Genomic DNA, 17,999 nt, shown 5'->3' with positions numbered 1-17,999 from the left:
CCTTCTTTGGTTTCAGTACTTCAGTACCCCATCTAGAGAAGATGGTACTGCTTGAGGCTGTCATTGTGTGCTTGCATGCAGACGACAACCACGAGCTGGAGGTGGAAGGGACTGTACCCTGTACCCTCTCTGGAACTGCCTTTGTCAGATCTGGCTAGTTTGGCCATGGATCAAGTTGACAATAAGATCTGTTGATCTGAGAACTCACTCGCTTCCAGTCTGTCAAACATCAAACAAGTTCTTGCTCCACTTACTCTTGAGTCATAGTAGTGTCTATGCACTAGAGAAAGCTGTACCTCACCAGATTGACACATCAGTGTGGACACTGTCGAGTGGACTCTTCTTTGACAGACTCAAGTCGGAAGGCATGTCCTTCTCGGCCACTGAGGCTTTGGCCATGGAATTGTCTGCCATAGCCTCCCTCTAGCTTTAAGTGGTCAGGCACAGTGACGCACTTTGCAAAGTCAATGGGATATCTACCCAGGAGTCTTTAGAGAAGCACAAATCTCGTGTTATCTAATGGGAATGCATTTACCCTCCTGGCACACCAGTCAGCAAACTGGGTTTTGAAGAGGAGGGATGCCTTGATATCCCAATTTTCAAAACAATTTAGTTCAGAGGTAGCTCTGATACTGCAGAACACATTGGTGTGAGCGACTATATCTCTCCTACCGATGAGTCGTGACGGCAACGGTGGAGAAGTGGAGAACTGCTTTGCCTGACTCTCTAATCCTGAGCGCTGTTCGTGCCTGCGGGATTAGATGGAAGGAAGGCCTTTGGGGCCTTTCCCAGACTCTGATTAGAACCCCCTGTAACCACTTCTATCCAAAGGGAGTGTCTGGTCTGTATGGACAACCCTTTCAAGCCACTCAACATGGTTCTTCCAGGAAGAGGGTAGGGAGAGGGAAGTGCTGATTCCAGCAATCCCCTACTGCTGAGGTAGAGGGATGTTTGTCTTGCCATTGTGCAACCTAGCTGAAACATAGGGCCAAGCCTTGGGTAATGAGTGTCCTGGACTGTTCCTACTATACGTCAGGGAAGAAAAATTCTGCTCAGTCTCAGCAGTGAAAGGGTATCACTCAGCTTTGAACCTTGTCTTGAGTCTGAATGGAGTTAATATTTCCTCCTCGACAGAATTGTCTCTCCTCATACAGATTTTCGAGCTTACATGCTCACATTCGGAAGTTAGATCATCTCCTTGGAACGTAGTACGATCACTACACTCTCTGAAAGGAGTTCCGTGAAACAGTTTTCATTCTCCCTCTTGCCTCAGCTAAGAGGGTTAGCGAGTTGCATGGTCTTTCCTACGACATTGCCCGTTCAAGAGAAGGGGCCCAAGTAACACCCGGCTTCGTCACTGAGTTTGTAGCTAAGACTCAGAATTCGCCTGTAGAGATTCCTAGGTTCGGGCCCTCCAGATTTTGGGTCTTTGTGACGTAACCGATGATACTGATCAGTTTTTACTGTATCCTGTGAGAGTACTGAAGCACTATCTCAAGCGCACATCTGTAGCTCGCCTGTTCATTAAACGTTTGCTTGTGAGGATGGGCAGGGTCAAGAGGAGTCACCAAAAATACAATATCTGCTTGTATGACAGGTCATTGACCACACTGAATCCTGATTATCCTAGTCATGATTGTAGACCCAAAGCTCATGACTTTAGGGGTGTAAGCATATCCCTAGCATTCAAGAGAAACTTATCTTTGGTGCAGGTCGTACAAGTGGGTGTCATTGTCAGATCATCTTTACTGCCCATTACATGTAAGATATAACCCATAGAAACCTAGACACTGTCTCCCTGAATCCTAAGGTGGCCACTCAACAAGTGGTATAACATACCTCAGCTCCTTTAAAGGGCAAGTAACAGTCGATCGAGGGCAGACGTAACTTGGTGTTAGTCTGGGATGAATAGATAGAATGACTGGCCTTTTCATCCTTCATTTTCCCCTCTCTTGGAGCATAGCATCTGGAGGATTGCAAGTTGGACTACCTCTGACCTCAGTTAATATCCATTTCCCATGTGTGATCTGAAAATATGTAATATATTTTATTATATCCCTGTTCTTCCTGCAAGGGGGAGGTGGGCAGTGTCTAGGTTTAAGTTTGATAATGTGTATCACACTTTATTCTCACTTGTTCAAGTCACAGTGCTTAGTTACTACTCACTCACCATGATTGCTTAGGCTGCTAAGTCTCATACTTAATTGAGAGTTCATGAGGTGTCAAGTTCCTGGCCTGTTGTGTTTAGGACTTACCCACCTAAGGATGAGTCTCCATAGTAAAAGTGAGAAGGGTTTGCATTCATGTAGGAACAAATGACAAATTTGGAAATATTTTTTATATTTCCTAACTATACAATGCTGTACAATAGTGATATAAGAAATAACTTTGCCAATAGAAATAATGAAACTTTCAAGCCAGTACCAAACATAACAGTAGGAGAAGTAAAGAAAGCAATAAAAGGCATAAAAAGAGACAAAGCAGCTGGAGAAGATGAGCTAACAATTGATTTAATAATAGATAAGAGATTTCATAGTAGTAAAACTCGCTGAACTTTACACAAAATGTCTGCATGAATGCTCTACAGTATACCTATAGCTTGGAAGAGCTTTATGATTATACTAATTCACAGAAAGGGAGACAAAAAAGACCTGAAAACTTACCGACCAATAAGTTAACTCCGTAATTTGTGAAATATATACAAAGATCATTGGCTGAATAGAAAGACAGTTAGACTTTGAGCAACCAAGAGAGCATGCAGGCTTTAGAAGTGGGTATTCAACAACTGATCATATCCATGTAATTAACAAGCTAATGGAAAAATCAGCAGAGTATGACAAACCAGTATGGATGGCATTTATAGACTGAGAAAGCTTTTGATTCTGTCAAAACTTCAGCAATAATAAAAGCCTTCAAATACAAGAAATAGATGAATCTTATGTTAGAACACTTAAAATATCTATACAGGAAGTACAGTAATTCTTATATTACATGAAGATAGTGAGAAAATTAACATTGAGAAAGGAATTAGACAGGGAGACCCCATCTTTCCTAAATTATTCACAGCATGACTAGAAGTTCTAAGAATTTACTTGTTCTGTAACTGGGATACAAAACTACGTTATTTATAGGGGTATTACTTTTAGTGAAGCTGAAAGGACGAGCCATTAGAATTTAGCGAGGGTTAACTACTTATCCCGCTAACTAGCTGTGACTGTGCTTCACTTTTCTTTTGGCTCGGGTTGAAAACGGTTATTATCGCTTTTCCTGCTCTCCATTTGGACTGCCATTATTAATCTTTTTGTGCTTTTTCTTTCAGTTTGTGTGTGTGTGCCTTTGCTTGTCGATCATGCGTACCTACCTGGGACCCGAGAGCCGCTCCTGCGGTACTTTCGTGTCTTCCAAGGATACCGATCCTCACCATTTGTGTCCTGCTTGTAAGGGGGCAACGATGTGACGTGGCTAGTAAGTGTGTTGAGCGTCGGGAGTGGTCTGCCTCCCAGTGGGAAAAGATTGAGTGACGGCATAAGAAGTCTAAAAGGGACTCTTCATCGAAAGTTTCTTCTAGGCAGAAGAAACCCAAAGCTGCTTCTTCTGCCGCCCTACTTTCTTCCGATGCTTCTACTCGAGCGGTTCCCCCTGGGGTTTCGTCGAGTAGTAGCGGAGGCCCCTTAATTCCTGGTCAAACTCAGTCCTCGAGAGACGGTGTTGCCTCCTTTAGTGAGACCCCCCCCCAAGGGAGACCTTGTCTATTTCTCCCCTTTCTCAGGTGTGGTCAACCTTAGATTTGCCCGGCAAGGTCCACCTTCCAAGGAGGTGTTGTTGCAGTTGCTTCAGCGAGGTGCGGGATTGCAGAGTTCGTCCGATTCAGAGGTGGACCCCTTTGGCCCTGGTCGAAATGGTCGTCACCGAGGTGAAGCAAAGTCCAAGGCATGTCTCCTGCAAGTGACCACCTCTCTGGTTCGCGAGAAAGACCACTTATAGAGACTCCTCTTTGAAGGCATGCTGCTGATCTGCTTGCTGCTCTGCCTGCCCCTGGGGAGGCTCGTCGTTGTGGTCACTGCCCTCGCCAAACTCGCCCTCCTCTTCGGCTCGGTCTCCTCCCCATCGTTTACCGTCGCCCCATTCTCCTCCCCGCAAACACAGAACATCCCTTTCGCCAGGAAAGACAGGAAAGAACAGCCTGCAGGGATTCAAAATTTATAAACCTACCTCTCCTCGGAAGGAGACCACAGTAAAGACTTTGTTGTGGAGCTCCTCTTCTCTCTTCTCAGGGGAACTTTCAGACAGTAAAAGAGCAACTGTAGTTCAAAGCCTTGGTTACGGCAGTATCCCTAGCTTTCTCTTCAGGATTACCATCCTCCCGCCCCTAGGAAACTCCCAGGGGCCCCCTGGAGGAGTCTTCCTCTGCACTTTCAAGGCAAAAACCCATGGTTTCATCTCCCCTGAAGAGGAAGAGAGGAGCTCCTGATGAGCACCATCTATCAGGGTCAAATTGACCCCTACTAGACCTAAGAGTAGGCGTAGGCTATCTGGTTCAACTTCTCTTCGATCTCCTGTGCCTCACTCGTCACCTCAGTCAGAGGTACACAGCAGGGAAGAGTCCCTGCCAGACTCACTCCAATCCTCCCTTAGCAAGGAAGTCCCAAGCGATGGCAATACAGGCAGCGCCATAGTGTGTCAGGAACTGTGGTTTAGAGCCCTAGTGAAGGCCATCCATCAGGCTTTTGTTGCTGGTGTTCCCCTGGTTCTTCCCTTGGGAACTCTCAGGATACCTCTGGAGAAATCTGCCTCTCCTCAGGCAGATCCAAGGCGGAGATCCACGGTTCTTCCCCGTAAAGAAACTTCGGTTTCTTCCTCTCCCCTAAAGAGGAAAAGAGGGGTTTCTCACAAGGTAGTCTCGCCCAGATCCAACTTGACTCCAGCCAAAACATCCAGGCAGAGGCTTAGTATCATCGTCCTACGCCCCCTCGACTGGTTACGTAACCTTCGCCAGCTTCACAAGAGGCTTCTCTCAAAGAAAAATCTCTAGTGAGCTCCTTCTGCCCCTCTCCCATCGAGGTGGTTTCTCAGGAACTTTAACGAGTTTCAAAGCCCGTAGAAGATGTCACGTCTCCTCCTGCAGGTGAGCAACAAAAGGGGGTCCCTCCAAAGACCTTCCTGGAAACATTCTTCCCTCAGAGGAAAGAATCCAAGGATTCCAAGATCCTGCCAAAGTCCCCTAGGAGAACTGTGAGACCTTCAGAGGGTTCCAGGAAGCTCTCTCCAGTACCACATCACTCCATTGACAGCCACAACTCACCCTGGAAAACTCCGAATTTGACGACCTTCTTCCTAAGGCTGCTAGTCTTTGGCTATCGAAGACAGAGTAAAGGGAGTCTGAGCACGGCTTCTTGCAGGTTTTGACCTACACGAGGGCCAACAATGGGTTGTCAGATCTGGCGGTGGCCCCTTAGGAGGGCAAAGACCGTGTCTATGGCACTCAAAAGTCCCCCCCCCCCTCCTCAAGACCAATGCAGCCTTGCCCTGGTCTCAGGGTCTGAAGAGTGTTCGTTGGAAGGCGATTACTCGGATCACCGGCTCCTCCAGCTCCCTCCAGGCAGGTTCATCCTCAAGACTTCCCACCGCCTTGTGTGCAGCAGAAGTACTATGAGGTCTTTAATTAGCCTCTTCCGGCCCGCCCTCTACACCATTCCTTGGAGGAATTGACAAATTGGATCTCTCTAGAGAGACTGGGTTGCAAGTTTTGTTCTCAGCATCTCAGATCCTCAACCAGTAAAAGGTGGCAAGTATGCCATGCAGACTACTTCATGGTTGGACCTCTGCTTGGGGTCTGTGGGAAACCTGGTGCATACCAAGGATTGGTCAAAGGAAAACTCCAGGAAGGCAATGGAAAGTTTTCTGCTGTCGGGAACTCGAACCATCAAGTTCCTTACCCACCAAGTTGTAAACTTGTAGGCAAACACCATCCTGAGGTGAAGAGACTCGATAGCAGAGAGGTTCCATTGCAAAGCCCCATAGATTGAGCCAATAAAAACTCCAGAACCTCTCTCTGGAGGGGTCATCCTTGTTCAAGGCAGAAGACGTTGAGTGAGCTGCGGAGAGAGGGAGGAAGTCCAATCAGGACTCCCTCCTTCATAGAGCCTTGATATCCCAGCTCTACAAACCACCACCTCCTCTGCAGAAGAAACGCCAGAAACCGCCAACAGTCAAGACTACAGCCATCCATCCCAATAAGCCCTTTCCTGCTAAGGACAGGGAAGGCTCTAAGTCCTCCCATGGAGGGAAGAATCCTAGGGGAGGGAGCAGAGGCCGCAACCGCTAGGATGGTCAATCCTCCCACCTGTTCACCAGTGGGGGAATGCTTGCATGACTGCTGGCAGAGGTGGTTGCAGCTCAGGGCCCAACCCTGGACAGTCTATGTGATTCGTTTAGGGTATCGCGTTCTGTTCACGCAATCTCTCCCTCCACTGACCAAAGCTCCAGTTTCATCGAGCTCCTATGCAAAGGGATCCACAAAGAAGCTGGCCCTTCGGGCCGAAGTCCAGACCATGTTGGAGAAGGTCGCTCTCCAAGAGGTCCTTGACGACTCCTGAGGCTTCTTCACTTGACTCTTTCTTGTGAAAAAGGCACCTGGAGGCTGGAGACCAATCATCAACCTCTCATCTTTGAACAAGTTTGTCAAACAAACTACCTTCAGCATGAAGAAGGTAGACACGGTCAGACGAGGTAAGACTACAGGACTTGATGTGTACACGGGACCTAAAGGGCGCATACTTCCAGGTCCTGATTCATCTGTCTTCAAGGAAGTATCTGAGAATCATGTTAGACAACAAGAAATACCAGTTCAAGGTGCTGTGTTTTGATCTTTCCACAGCACCTCAGGTCTTCACGAGAGCATTTGCCCTAGTTTCATGGGCTCACAGAATTGGCATCGTTCTCCTATGCTATGTGGACAACTGGCTAATTCTAGCAGACTTGGTGGCAACCCTTCTTCCACACCGAGACAAAATTCTGAGGCTTTGCCAAGATCTGGGGATCATGGTAAACCTCGATAAGTCATCATTGCTTCCCTCTCAACGACTGGTATACCTAGGAATGATAATAAGCACTGACCTTCAGAAAGTCTTCCCATCATACAACAGGGCAGTGAGGCTGAGGAAGGTTATAAGACCATTCCTCAGACGAGAAGAACCCCCTATCCCAGAGGTGGTTATGTCTCTCAGGTCACCTCATCCATGGACCGTCTAGTTTGCACCGGTTGCCTCAGGATTAAATCTCTCCAATGGCAGCTACAGTCCAACTGGAATCAAGCCTTTGAATCACCAGACATTCTGATCCCCATAGGACCAGAGTAACGGATGGACCTCGAGTGGTATATGGCAGGCTCGATGGTCTGAACTGACCAATACAAAATTAAAACCAATCCACCCTTCAGTAGATAAATGGTCATATTGTAATTCTACAAGTAGGAGGGATGGTATCATTTTAACTAGAATGCGTATTGGCCGTACACATGCAACCCACAATTATTTAATGAAGTTGTGAAGGGAGAGAGGCCCCTCTTTGTAATACCTGTCAAGTGACAATAGATATCAAATATATTTTAGTCGATTGTCCTGTTTTTAATCTTGAGAGGAAGACACATTTTCTCCAGGACAAACCTTTATGAGGAAAATTGTAATACCCTGAACTTGAAAAAAATTGTAGAGTATTGGTTTATATCATGAATTTTTCATAAATTTATTTTTTTAATCCTTTTAATCCCTCCTTATTTGGCTTTTTTATATTATTGTATGAAAGTTCTGTTATTTTTTTTAGAAGTTACAATGATATTAAATGTGAAAGTACGGGTATGGTTGATTAATTTGCATTATACAGTGCTGAATGACCTTTGATGTCCCCTTACTTGGCTTAAGGCCTAAATTCTACATTAAATTCAATTCAATTCAAGGGGAGGGGGGGGGGGGTTTGGCAGACAAGAATTGGCTAAAGGGCGTCGACCTTTTCATCCTTCCCCGGACTTGTTGGTCTTTTCAGATGCATTAAAAGAAGGGTGTGGGTCCCACATACCGCACTACACGACCTCAGGCCTATGGTCAGAGTTAAAAAAAACCAGCACTTAAATCTCTTAGAGATGAAGGCTGCTCTCCTGGCCCTTCAACAGTTCCAACAGTTCCTTGCGGGCCTCTCAGTGGTGGTGATGAGCAACAATACCACAGTAGTGGCTTATATTAACAAATAATGTGGTACTTTTTTGCAGCCCCTATCCCTTCTGGCAGTAGTGGTCCTGAGATGATTAGATGAGAACTCGGTGACCATATGAGCTCCCTTCATTCCTGGCTAAAGGAATATGCTCACGGACAATCTGAGCAGAGCGACTCATATGCATTCCTACAACAGTGGGACAACATCGATGTTTATGCCTTTCCCCCCGTTTTGCCTGATGAGAAGAGTACTCAACAAGACCAGGACATTAGTCAATCTCTATGACCCTCATAGCTCCACTATGGCATCACAAGGAATGTTGCTCCTGGCGTAGCTTCCAAGAGAGCTCCCTCCACGACATGATCTACCCAGACAACCACATCCTAACATCATCCATAAGCTGAAGTTTTGCTACGACTCCAGCACCTCCTCACTCAGAGAGTATTTTTGCAACAAGTTGCGAAGCCGATGCCAAGACACCTGCGAAGATCGTCAGCATAGAACGTCTTCTATGGTTGGTTTCTTGTGGAAGGGGTATCAATCCCTTCGATGCCACTATCTCGGCAATAGCGGAGTTCCTTGCTCACCTTCGGGAGGAAATACTTCTCTCAGTCTCGGCAGCAAAAGGCTACCACTCAGCCAGTAAGCTGAAAGTAGATAATTCTTCTTTGCTGGAACTTAATCTCCTCATATGAAGTTATGAACTTACCTGTCCCCAGTTGGAAGTGAAACCTCCTCCATGGAACGTGGCTCGGGTCCTTCAGTCCCTGAAGGGCCCTCCCCACGAACCATTATGCCATGCAAGAGATCGCCACCTCACTTTGAAGACGGTTTTCCTATTTGCCTTGGCTTTGGCCAAAAGACTTAGTGAACTTCATGGTCTCTTGTATGACATCGCCCATTCAAGGGGATGGGGAGAGGTAAGCTTCAGCTTCGTTCCTGAATTTATTTCAAAGACTCAAAATCCTGGGTATCAGATCCTAAATTCTATTTATTCAGGATAACAAGTCTCCTTTCTGTAACCGACAACCCAATCAACTGTTACTATGTCCAGTAAGGAATTTGAGGTACTACCTCAAAAGAACATCAGCGGCTTGCCTCCGTGTGCATTCACTCTTCGTCAGCACCGGGAAGGTCAAGAGCAGGATCATGAAGAACACTATCTTTGCCTAGATTTGCATGGTCATTGACCCGGCACAAAATCCAGATCCTCCTCCAACACATTGACCCAGAGCACAGGATGTCAGGGGCATTGCTATGTCCTTGGCATTCAAAAGAAACTACACCGTGGCCCAGGGTCTACATGCAGGTATATGGAAACGTCAGACGACCTTCACCGCCCACTACCTGCAATACGTAACCCACAGGAGCATGGAAACCTTTTGGGAAATCAGCACCCAGGGTCCTCTGCAAAGCTGACCTCACCCAACTGCAGGTAAACCATTGTTCCCCTGTGTACCCTGGTATTGTGTCAATACTGTTCCCCTCCATACCCTATCAAGGGGGGATATTAGGAATATCTTGGTAACCTCTGAAGATTCTCATAACTCGGATGAATTCTTACCTTGACAGTCACATTGATAGTATCACGAACACACAGCTTGAGGCGACCTCGAACCATGCATAGCAGGGTTTTAGTGAGGTGTAGGGTTTCCTCCTTCTCTGTGCTGAACACATAAAGAGGAATCCCTGGGTCAAAGTCAAAAACCCAGATTGGCAAGGACTTCCACCCTCCTAAAGGTTAAGTCAACCCCTATAAATAGCATTGGATTGTATGTAGTGGTGGAACAAATGACAAATTTGGAAGTACTTTGTATTTTTCCTAACGATACAAACCAGTAGCTATTTATACAGATTGGCCCGCCAGCACCAGTCCCTCTTGAAGTCCTACCTCCAAGCAAAGTGAGACCCACAGCCCAGGTGTGAGAGTGAGGGGAATAGCTACCCCCCCTTCCCGCTAACTAGCGGGCGGGTGGTTAACCCTTGCTAAAAATCTATTGGCTCGTCTTTCAGCTTCGCTGTAAGTAATGCCCTTGTAAATAGTTACAGGTTTGTATTATTAAGAAAAATACAAATTACTTCCAAATATGTCATTTTCATTTAGGGAATATCAAAATTCTTCTATATATTTAAAATGTTTTTCACTTGTGCAGTGTTTTGGTAAAGGAATATGTTATGTGATTGTCTTTTAATTTAGTTCAAAAGATTGTCTGTGATTTCAGATGTGTTAAAGGTTCAAAAAGCTGAACTGTGTGAAGAAATTTCCCACATCATGGAAGTTTTTACAACACTCAGGGTTGTACCAGAATTCAAGAAATTCTTTTGTTATGTTCCAAGTGCCGAAGATTTTAGAAGTAACAATAGGGCCATAAGAGATATCAGGAAAAGGTAAATGAAAAGGTTGACTTATATGTGTTTCTAGGTAATTAGTAAATGGCTTAAAAAAATGCATTTTCGAGGGTTCATATTCTTCTCAGGAAGTACAGTATTGCTAAATCTAGAATAAAAAATAAATTTAAGTTATGATTTAGGGGGTAAAATTCTATTTGTGAAATGAATGTTTATGTATTAAATAAAGTACAAAAAATGTATTCTTTGATAGCTGCTACTAAGCTTTTTAGGTTTTGGAACAGTACTGTATACAGTAGTAAACCTGTCTTGGGTAGCCAGTCTGGATTTCATAAACTTGGTCATCATACATATACCAAAGGCACTTCCCCCAATTTTGGGGGGTAGCCGACATCAACAAGAACAAAACAAAAAAGGGGACCTCTACTCTCTATGTTCCTCCAGCCTAACCAGGGACTCAGCCGAGTTCAGCTGGTACTGCTAGGGTGCCACAGCCCAACCTCCCACATTTCCTCCACAGATGAAGCTTCATACTGCTGAGTCCCCTACTGCTGCTACCTCCGCAGTCATCTAAGGCACCGGAGGAAGCAGCAGGGCCTACCAGAACTGCGTCACAATCGCTCGCCATTCATTCCTATTTCTAGCACGCTCTCTTGCCTCTCTCACATCTATCCTCCTATCACCCAGAGCTTTCTTCACACCATCCATCCACCCAAACCTTGGCCTTCCTCTTGTACTTCTCCCATCAACTCTTGCATTCATCACCTTCTTTAGTAGACAGCCATTCTCCATTCTCTCAACATGGCCAAACCACCTCAACACATTCATATCCACTCTAGCCGCTAACTCATTTCTTACACCCGTTCTCACCCTCACCACCTCGTTCCTGACCCTATCTACTCGAGATACACCAGCCATACTTCTCAGACACTTCATCTCAAACACATTCAATTTCTGTCTCTCCATCACTTTCATTCCCCACAACTCCGATCCATACATCACAGTTGGTACAATCACTTTCTCATATAGAACTCTCTTTACATTCATGCCCAACCCTCTATTTTTTACTACTCCCTTAACTGCCCCCAACACTTTGCAACCTTCATTCACTCTCTGACGTGCATCTGCTTCCACTCCACCATATGCTGCAACAACAGACCCCAAGTACTTAACTGATCCACCTCCTCAAGTAACTCTCCATTCAACATGACATTCAACCTTGCACCACCTTCCCTTCTCGTACATCTCATAACCTTACTCTTACCCACATTAACTCTCAACTTCCTTCTCTCACACACTCTTCCAAATTCTGTCACTAGTCGGTCAAGCTTCTCTTCTGTGTCTGCTACCAGTACCGTATCATCCGCAAACAACAACTGATTTACCTCCCATTCATGATCATTCTCGTCTACCAGTTTTAATCCTCGTCCAAGCACTCGAGCATTCACCTCTCTCACCACTCCATCAACATACAAGTTAAACAACCACGGCGACATCACACATCCCTGTCTCAGCCCCACTCTCACCGGAAACCAATCGCTCACTTCATTTCCTATTCTAACACATGCTTTACTACCTTTGTAGAAACTTTTCACTGCTTGCAACAACCTTCCACCAACTCCATATAACCTCATCACATTCCACATTGCTTCCTTATCAACTCTATCATATGCTTTCTCCAGATCCATAAACGGATCTGGAGAAAGCATATGATAGAGTTGATAAGGAAGCAATGTGGAATGTGATGAGGTTATATGGAGTTGGTGGAAGGTTGTTGCAAGCAGTGAAAAGTTTCTACAAAGGTAGTAAAGCATGTGTTAGAATAGGAAATGAAGTGAGCGATTGCTAAAGGTTATTGTTCATGATTTGAATGATATACTTCAAGTAGCAAATCTTGAATCCAAAGAAGACCGATCTTTCCTTTTTACTAAAAGCTTTAGAAATATTTGTTCAGTACAGTTCTTAAAACAAATTTTTTCCGTAACTGAAATACAAACCACGCTATTTACATGGGGTGATTACTTCGGAGCAGCCGATGACGAGCCATAAAGTTTTAACGAGTGTTTCCTACCCCACCGCTAGTTAGCGGGGGGTTAGGGAGGGTTAGCTAGCTACCCCTCCCCTCTCACACACACCTGAGAATACTCCACTTTACTTTTGGCTCGGATAGCGATCGGAGGTCTCCGCTCCTATCCTCACTTGACGGCCATTATTGTTTTGTCTTTTAACTTACCTTTTCTTATACTTAATATAATTAAACATTACTGATGTTTATATATATTTTTGTGTATAGAAAATAGTAAGTTTCCTTTGCTCTTGGTGTTGTGCGGTGTGTGTTGTGTACGTCTAGTAGAGTTTCGCCGGCTTTGCAGGCCACCACAATCTTTTCGTGATCACGGCCTTTCACTCCTAGGCCACCATGGTTGCCTTTCGTGGAGACCGGCCCTTCTCTTGAGGTCGTTCACTTCTTACTCCGTACTACGCCTACAATAGCCTCTCAGGACCGAGTCGCTATTTCGTCTTATTTGTCTCAATTATTTTTACGAATATAATTGTGTTTTAACTTTTCAGCTCAGGGCTCACATCTCTTCGGGGGTCGGTGATCCTTGGAACATTCAAAGTCAGTTGCATAATTATCATGTTATAATTCTGTTTTGTTAACGTTTGTCCCCCCCCCTCACCTGGGCATGCCGGGTGGGGTAGGGGGGGCGCATACCTTCTTTCGTTCTTATGTTCTTTCCCTCGGGGTTTCTCTTCGGAGTTTCACCCAGGGGAATTTCTGTTAAATAATTATTCTTTTTTTATTTTCCAGTTTACGATGCTGTTTCTTCGTGCCTGTTGTGTGTGCCTTCGAAGCAGAGCTGTCCTGTTTATCCTGGGGAGTCGGCTTCGCTGCCGTCTCTCAAGGCATTCGTCAGGGGCGTTCCCTTCTCTTAGAAATTCCCCCGTGATTACTGCCAGCTCTTCAATGCATCCTAGAACGATAAGGAGGTTCGCCTCCAGGGTAGTTAGTTAACTTCCCTTTTACTTTTCCCTGGTCCTTGGCGGTTATGCTCTTGGGGCTGAGCGACCGCCCTTGTGACTTGCTCAAGGGGCTGAGCGGTTGCAAGGCTAGACCAAGGTACTAGCGACTATGCTCTCGGGGCTGAGCGGTCGCTTCTGTAGCTACGCTCAAGGGGTTGAGCAGCTGCAGGATCAGTCCGGCCCTCTCTCGTTTGCGAGGGAGGCTGCACTAAGGGCTCCTCCTCAGAGGATCGCTCCTTTTGTCTCTTCTACGAAGTGTCCCCTCCCGTTCGCGTGAGAGGACACTCACAGAGACTCCTCTTCGGAGGATTGTTCCTGTTTACGTCTGCTGATCTCACGGCCTTTCGGGGCTCCTTCACCAGTCTCTTCTACGAAGTGCTCACCTCTCTCGTTCGTGAGAGAGACCACTCATAGAGACTCCTCTTCAGAGGATTGTTCCTGTCGTCAACAGCTTGCTGTTCAGTCACTAGCACTTCGGTGTTAAGTGTCAGGGAAACTTCGGTTTCTCTTTTTCCCTGACCCCTCGGGGTCTCTGATCTTAGTTACGCAGTTCCCTTGGGCTCTCGTAACTTTAGTCACTTCTACACTTCGGTGTTTAGTGACGGAAAAGCTTCGGTTTCTCGTTGCATTGACCCTTTGGAGTCTTGCAACTATCCCCTCGGGACCTCGCTACTCAGGCTACGTTAAACCCTTGGTCTCTCCTCCCTCAGTGTTCCTGTTGCCTGCTGTATCCGTTCCTGACTGCAGACGCGCCTTGGGTGCCCACGCCCCCGTTATCTAATGGGCTCCTCCCTTCGGGGCAGGAGAGACTTAAGTGCCAGGTATCACCTGCGCGCCAACGTTCCCTTACGCGCTAGCGCTCGACTGCTGTTCCTGCTGTTCCTGAGACTGCCTTAGAGACACCCTGTTCCAGTATTCAGTTAGGCTGCTACCAACGTTCCCTGCGCATTTGCGCACATCGATGGGGTTCCTGAGATAGCGCACTGGCGCTCACCAGCAGTTCAGCCCTTCGGTGTCTCTTAGGTCTCTTCTACGAAGGCCACCTCTCCCATTCGCGGGAAAGGTACCTCACAGAGACCACTCCTCGGAGTATTTAGCAGTCCCCCAGTTGATCGTCGGCACTGAAGTAGACCTGGTCCTCTTCAGGGGATGCTTTCCCTTTTAGGGACACATCCCAGTTCCTGCTCTACGAGTTAGCGATCCTTCAACCATTTCCGAAGATCTTCTGTTGTGCAGGAGCCTACGATCTTCACTCACGCTGAAGACTGCCCGCGTGCGGGGTTATTTACCGCCCGCGATCTCGCGATCGTTGACGATTTAGCCGACGATCTTCTGTTCGTGCTAACGCGTAAGCGTTGATGATCGGCTGCTCGTGGGATGGTTTCCAGCCCGCGATCTCGCGATCGTCGACGATCGTTAGCCGACGATCTTCTGTTCACGCTAACTCGTAAGCGTTGATGATCGCCCACGCGCGGGATAGTTTGCCGCGCGCAGTCTTGCGATCGTCGAGGGTTGTTAGCTGACGATCTTCTGTTCGCGCTAACGCGTAAGCGTCCTTAGGTCGCGCGCGGGATGGTTTCCCGCGCGCGACCTAAGGACTATCCTGTCCCTTCACGAGTCCTTACGCAGGCGATGAGCCCTCCTCAGACTCCATCTCCCTTCCCTTGAGGATGAACTTTGCCCATCCCCAGGACGGTCGGAAGACCCAGTCCTCTCCCCGTTCACTCCATAGGGAGAATCCCCGCTTCTTCCTGAGGGTCCTATCGTGCGGAGGGGGCGAAGCCTTACATCCTTCATCGCTAGCGTCCTGTTTCCCTCCTAGGAGGGATCCTAAGGCCCTGTCTTCCGCAAGGATCCGACAGGATCCAGTTGGACCCTTGGGGCATGCCTACGAGTCTCCCCAGGAAGAGCCTCCGGGGATGGGAGACCTTGCTGCCAGTCCATCAGGAGGAGGAGCTCCAGGGGTCGGAACTTGCGTTCTGGCAGGTTCTGGCCCTCAGGAGAAACCTCAAGGGGATCCCAGATTCAAAGATTCCTCTTCGGTAAGGGAAGGATTCGGTCCTGGACCGAGTTCTACTCGCCCAAGGACTCCCTTACGCCAGTGCAGCTTGCCCTGGTCTCAGGGAATGGAGAGCTCCAGAGACTAGGCCGAGGGCCAGCTTTCCGAGCTTGTCTCCTTCAACAGTCCCGGTTGGTTTCGAGCCCCTCCCTCCCTCCCTGAGTAGGGATCGGTGAGGGGACGGGCCCTCCGGGCGTAAGTCCAGTCCAGCCTAGAGGTGGCCAACGGGTTTCGAGGCCTCCGTAATCGTCTCCTTCCCTTCTCGACTCCGTACAGGGTTGTCAAACAGTCTCCGTTCAGCATAGCGACAGCAGACGCGGTCAGCTTTGCGGTGAGACCACAAGTCTTCACGGGTACACTGGTCCGGTAGGACTCGTACTTCCGGTCCTGGTTCACCCATCTTCAAGGAAGTACTTTGGAGTCCGCCTGGAAGACGGGTATACCAGTTCAAGGGCTGTGCTTCGACCTCTCCATGGCACCTCAACAGTTCTCCGATACTTCCTCTCGGATCTCTTCACGGGCTCTCAGCATCGGCATCCGACCACTCCATTTCCTGGGTGGCTGGCCGATCCTGGCAGACTCGAAGGCTTCCCTTCTTCGTCATCGGGACAAGCTCCTCGGACTTTACCAAGTTCTAAAGATCATGGTGGTCCTCGAGGAGTCCTCCCCGTAGCCCTCTCAGAGTCTGGTATACCGAGCCTGGTCTTTGGCTCCTATCTCCCGAAGCCTTCCCTTCAGACGTCAGGGTACCAAGGCAGAGGAAGGTCGCGAGACCTTTCCTCACACGAGAAGACCCTCCAACCCAAGGTTGTTACGTCTCTCCTCCCTGGCCCGTCTGGTTTCCACAGTCGCCCCAGGTTGAGTTCTCTCCAGTGGCGACTCGGGGCGCGGGGGAGTCGGGGGCACGTCTCCCCAGACGCCGAGACCCCTAGGGGACAACCGGTACAGACGAACCCATAGGGGTGGGAAGCTGACGAGGTCCTACAAGAGGGAGTGGTCCTTCTCGTCCTTCCCCCTAACTTGATGCTGTTTTCGGACGCGTCAAAGAGAAGGGGGGTCCCACGTTCTGATCCACGGGTCCTCAGGCCGGGGGTCAGAACCAGGAAGAACCTTCTCTAGTCCTACTAGAGACGGAAACTGTGTTTCTGGCTCTTCAGTAGCTCCACCTAGCCTGGTGGACTACTCTGTGGTTATGAGGATCAACACCACCACAGTGATGGTTTTCTGGCCCAGACAAGGAGGTACTTTTCAGTACAACCATCCCATCCTGCGGTAGAGATACCGGGATGGTCCGAGTCCCCCTTGGTCTCCATGGCAGCTCGCTTGATTCCAGGCAAAGGAATGGGATCGCCGACAGTCTGAGCAGTGTGTCACGGACACCACATTCCGAGTGTTCTTTGGATCCTCAAGTAGCCTACAAGTCCTGCCTCGGTAGGGCTCCCTCGGTGGACCGGTTCGCTACAGCACTGAGCTGCAAGCTCCCGCTGTACTGCTCCCCGGTCACGGATCCCAAGGCTCTCTGGTAGGAGGCCGTCCAGCAACCGTGGGACACCATCAATGTGTTGCCTCCGTAGCTTGCTCCTCTTCCCGCCGGGAGTCTATCCAGCATCTCCTCAAAGAGAGAGGATTTTCGCAACAAATGGCCTCCCAGGCGATAGGGCGAGTTTCTGTGACTGGTGTCGGGGAGAGAGCATCCCTCCACACGTTGCCGGTTCCAGCAATAGCGGAGCCCCTAGTGGGATTGCGGGAAAAGTGTGCCTTTCAGTTTCGACTGTGAAAGGCTATCCCTCAGCCTTAAGTCTTGCCTCCTGGCTCTAGGGACAAACATTTCTCCCCCCGCTGAAACTCTTCCTTCGCATGCGAAGCCTTGTCCTCTCCTGCCCTCAGTCGAAGGTGAGACCTCCTCCTTGAGACGTGGTTCGAGTCCTCAAGTCTCTAAAGAGACCCCCTGACGAACCACTACGTAAGTCCCCAGCCCACCACCTTTCTGGGTTGACAGTGTTCCTGCTAGCCTATCTTCAGCCAAGCGAGTCACATGGTCTCTCTTACGACTTCGCTCATTCAGGGGGTTGGGGGAGGCAACATTCAGGTTCGTCCCTGAGGTTTGTTGCCGAGACTCAGAATCCGGGAGTGCCGGACCCGCTTCGACTCCTTCCTTCCAGGGTTCGAGTCTCCGTCCTGTAGCAGATGACTCAGTCCATCTCCTACCTTGCCGGTAGGTGGTCCGAGCTGGTGTCTTCAGAGAACAGCTGCAGTTCGTCTCCAGGTCCAAGTCTCGTTCGTGGATCCTGGGTAACGAGGAGAAGGGTCTCCAGGAGTACCATCTCGGCCTGGATCCGCAGGGTGCTACACCCTGCCT

General features: G+C 48.3%; 1 protein-coding gene across 4 annotated transcripts in view; it reads left to right on the top strand.

The window, feature by feature from the left end:
• Window positions 1–17,999, top strand: part of Mettl4 (Methyltransferase like 4) — a 187,138-nt gene that overhangs the window by 145,810 nt on the left and 23,329 nt on the right. For all 4 annotated transcript variants that reach the window (XM_068364414.1, XM_068364413.1, XM_068364416.1 and 1 more), the window contains one exon: window positions 10,431–10,596. In XM_068364414.1, coding sequence (XP_068220515.1) covers window positions 10,431–10,596 — 166 coding nt within the window. The remainder of the gene's footprint in view (window positions 1–10,430; window positions 10,597–17,999) is intronic.

The sequence above is a fragment of the Palaemon carinicauda genome, chromosome 41 (assembly GCF_036898095.1).
Source record: "Palaemon carinicauda isolate YSFRI2023 chromosome 41, ASM3689809v2, whole genome shotgun sequence".
Lineage (NCBI taxonomy): Eukaryota > Metazoa > Arthropoda > Malacostraca > Decapoda > Palaemonidae > Palaemon > Palaemon carinicauda.
This window is presented reverse-complemented; position numbering and strand designations above follow the sequence as displayed.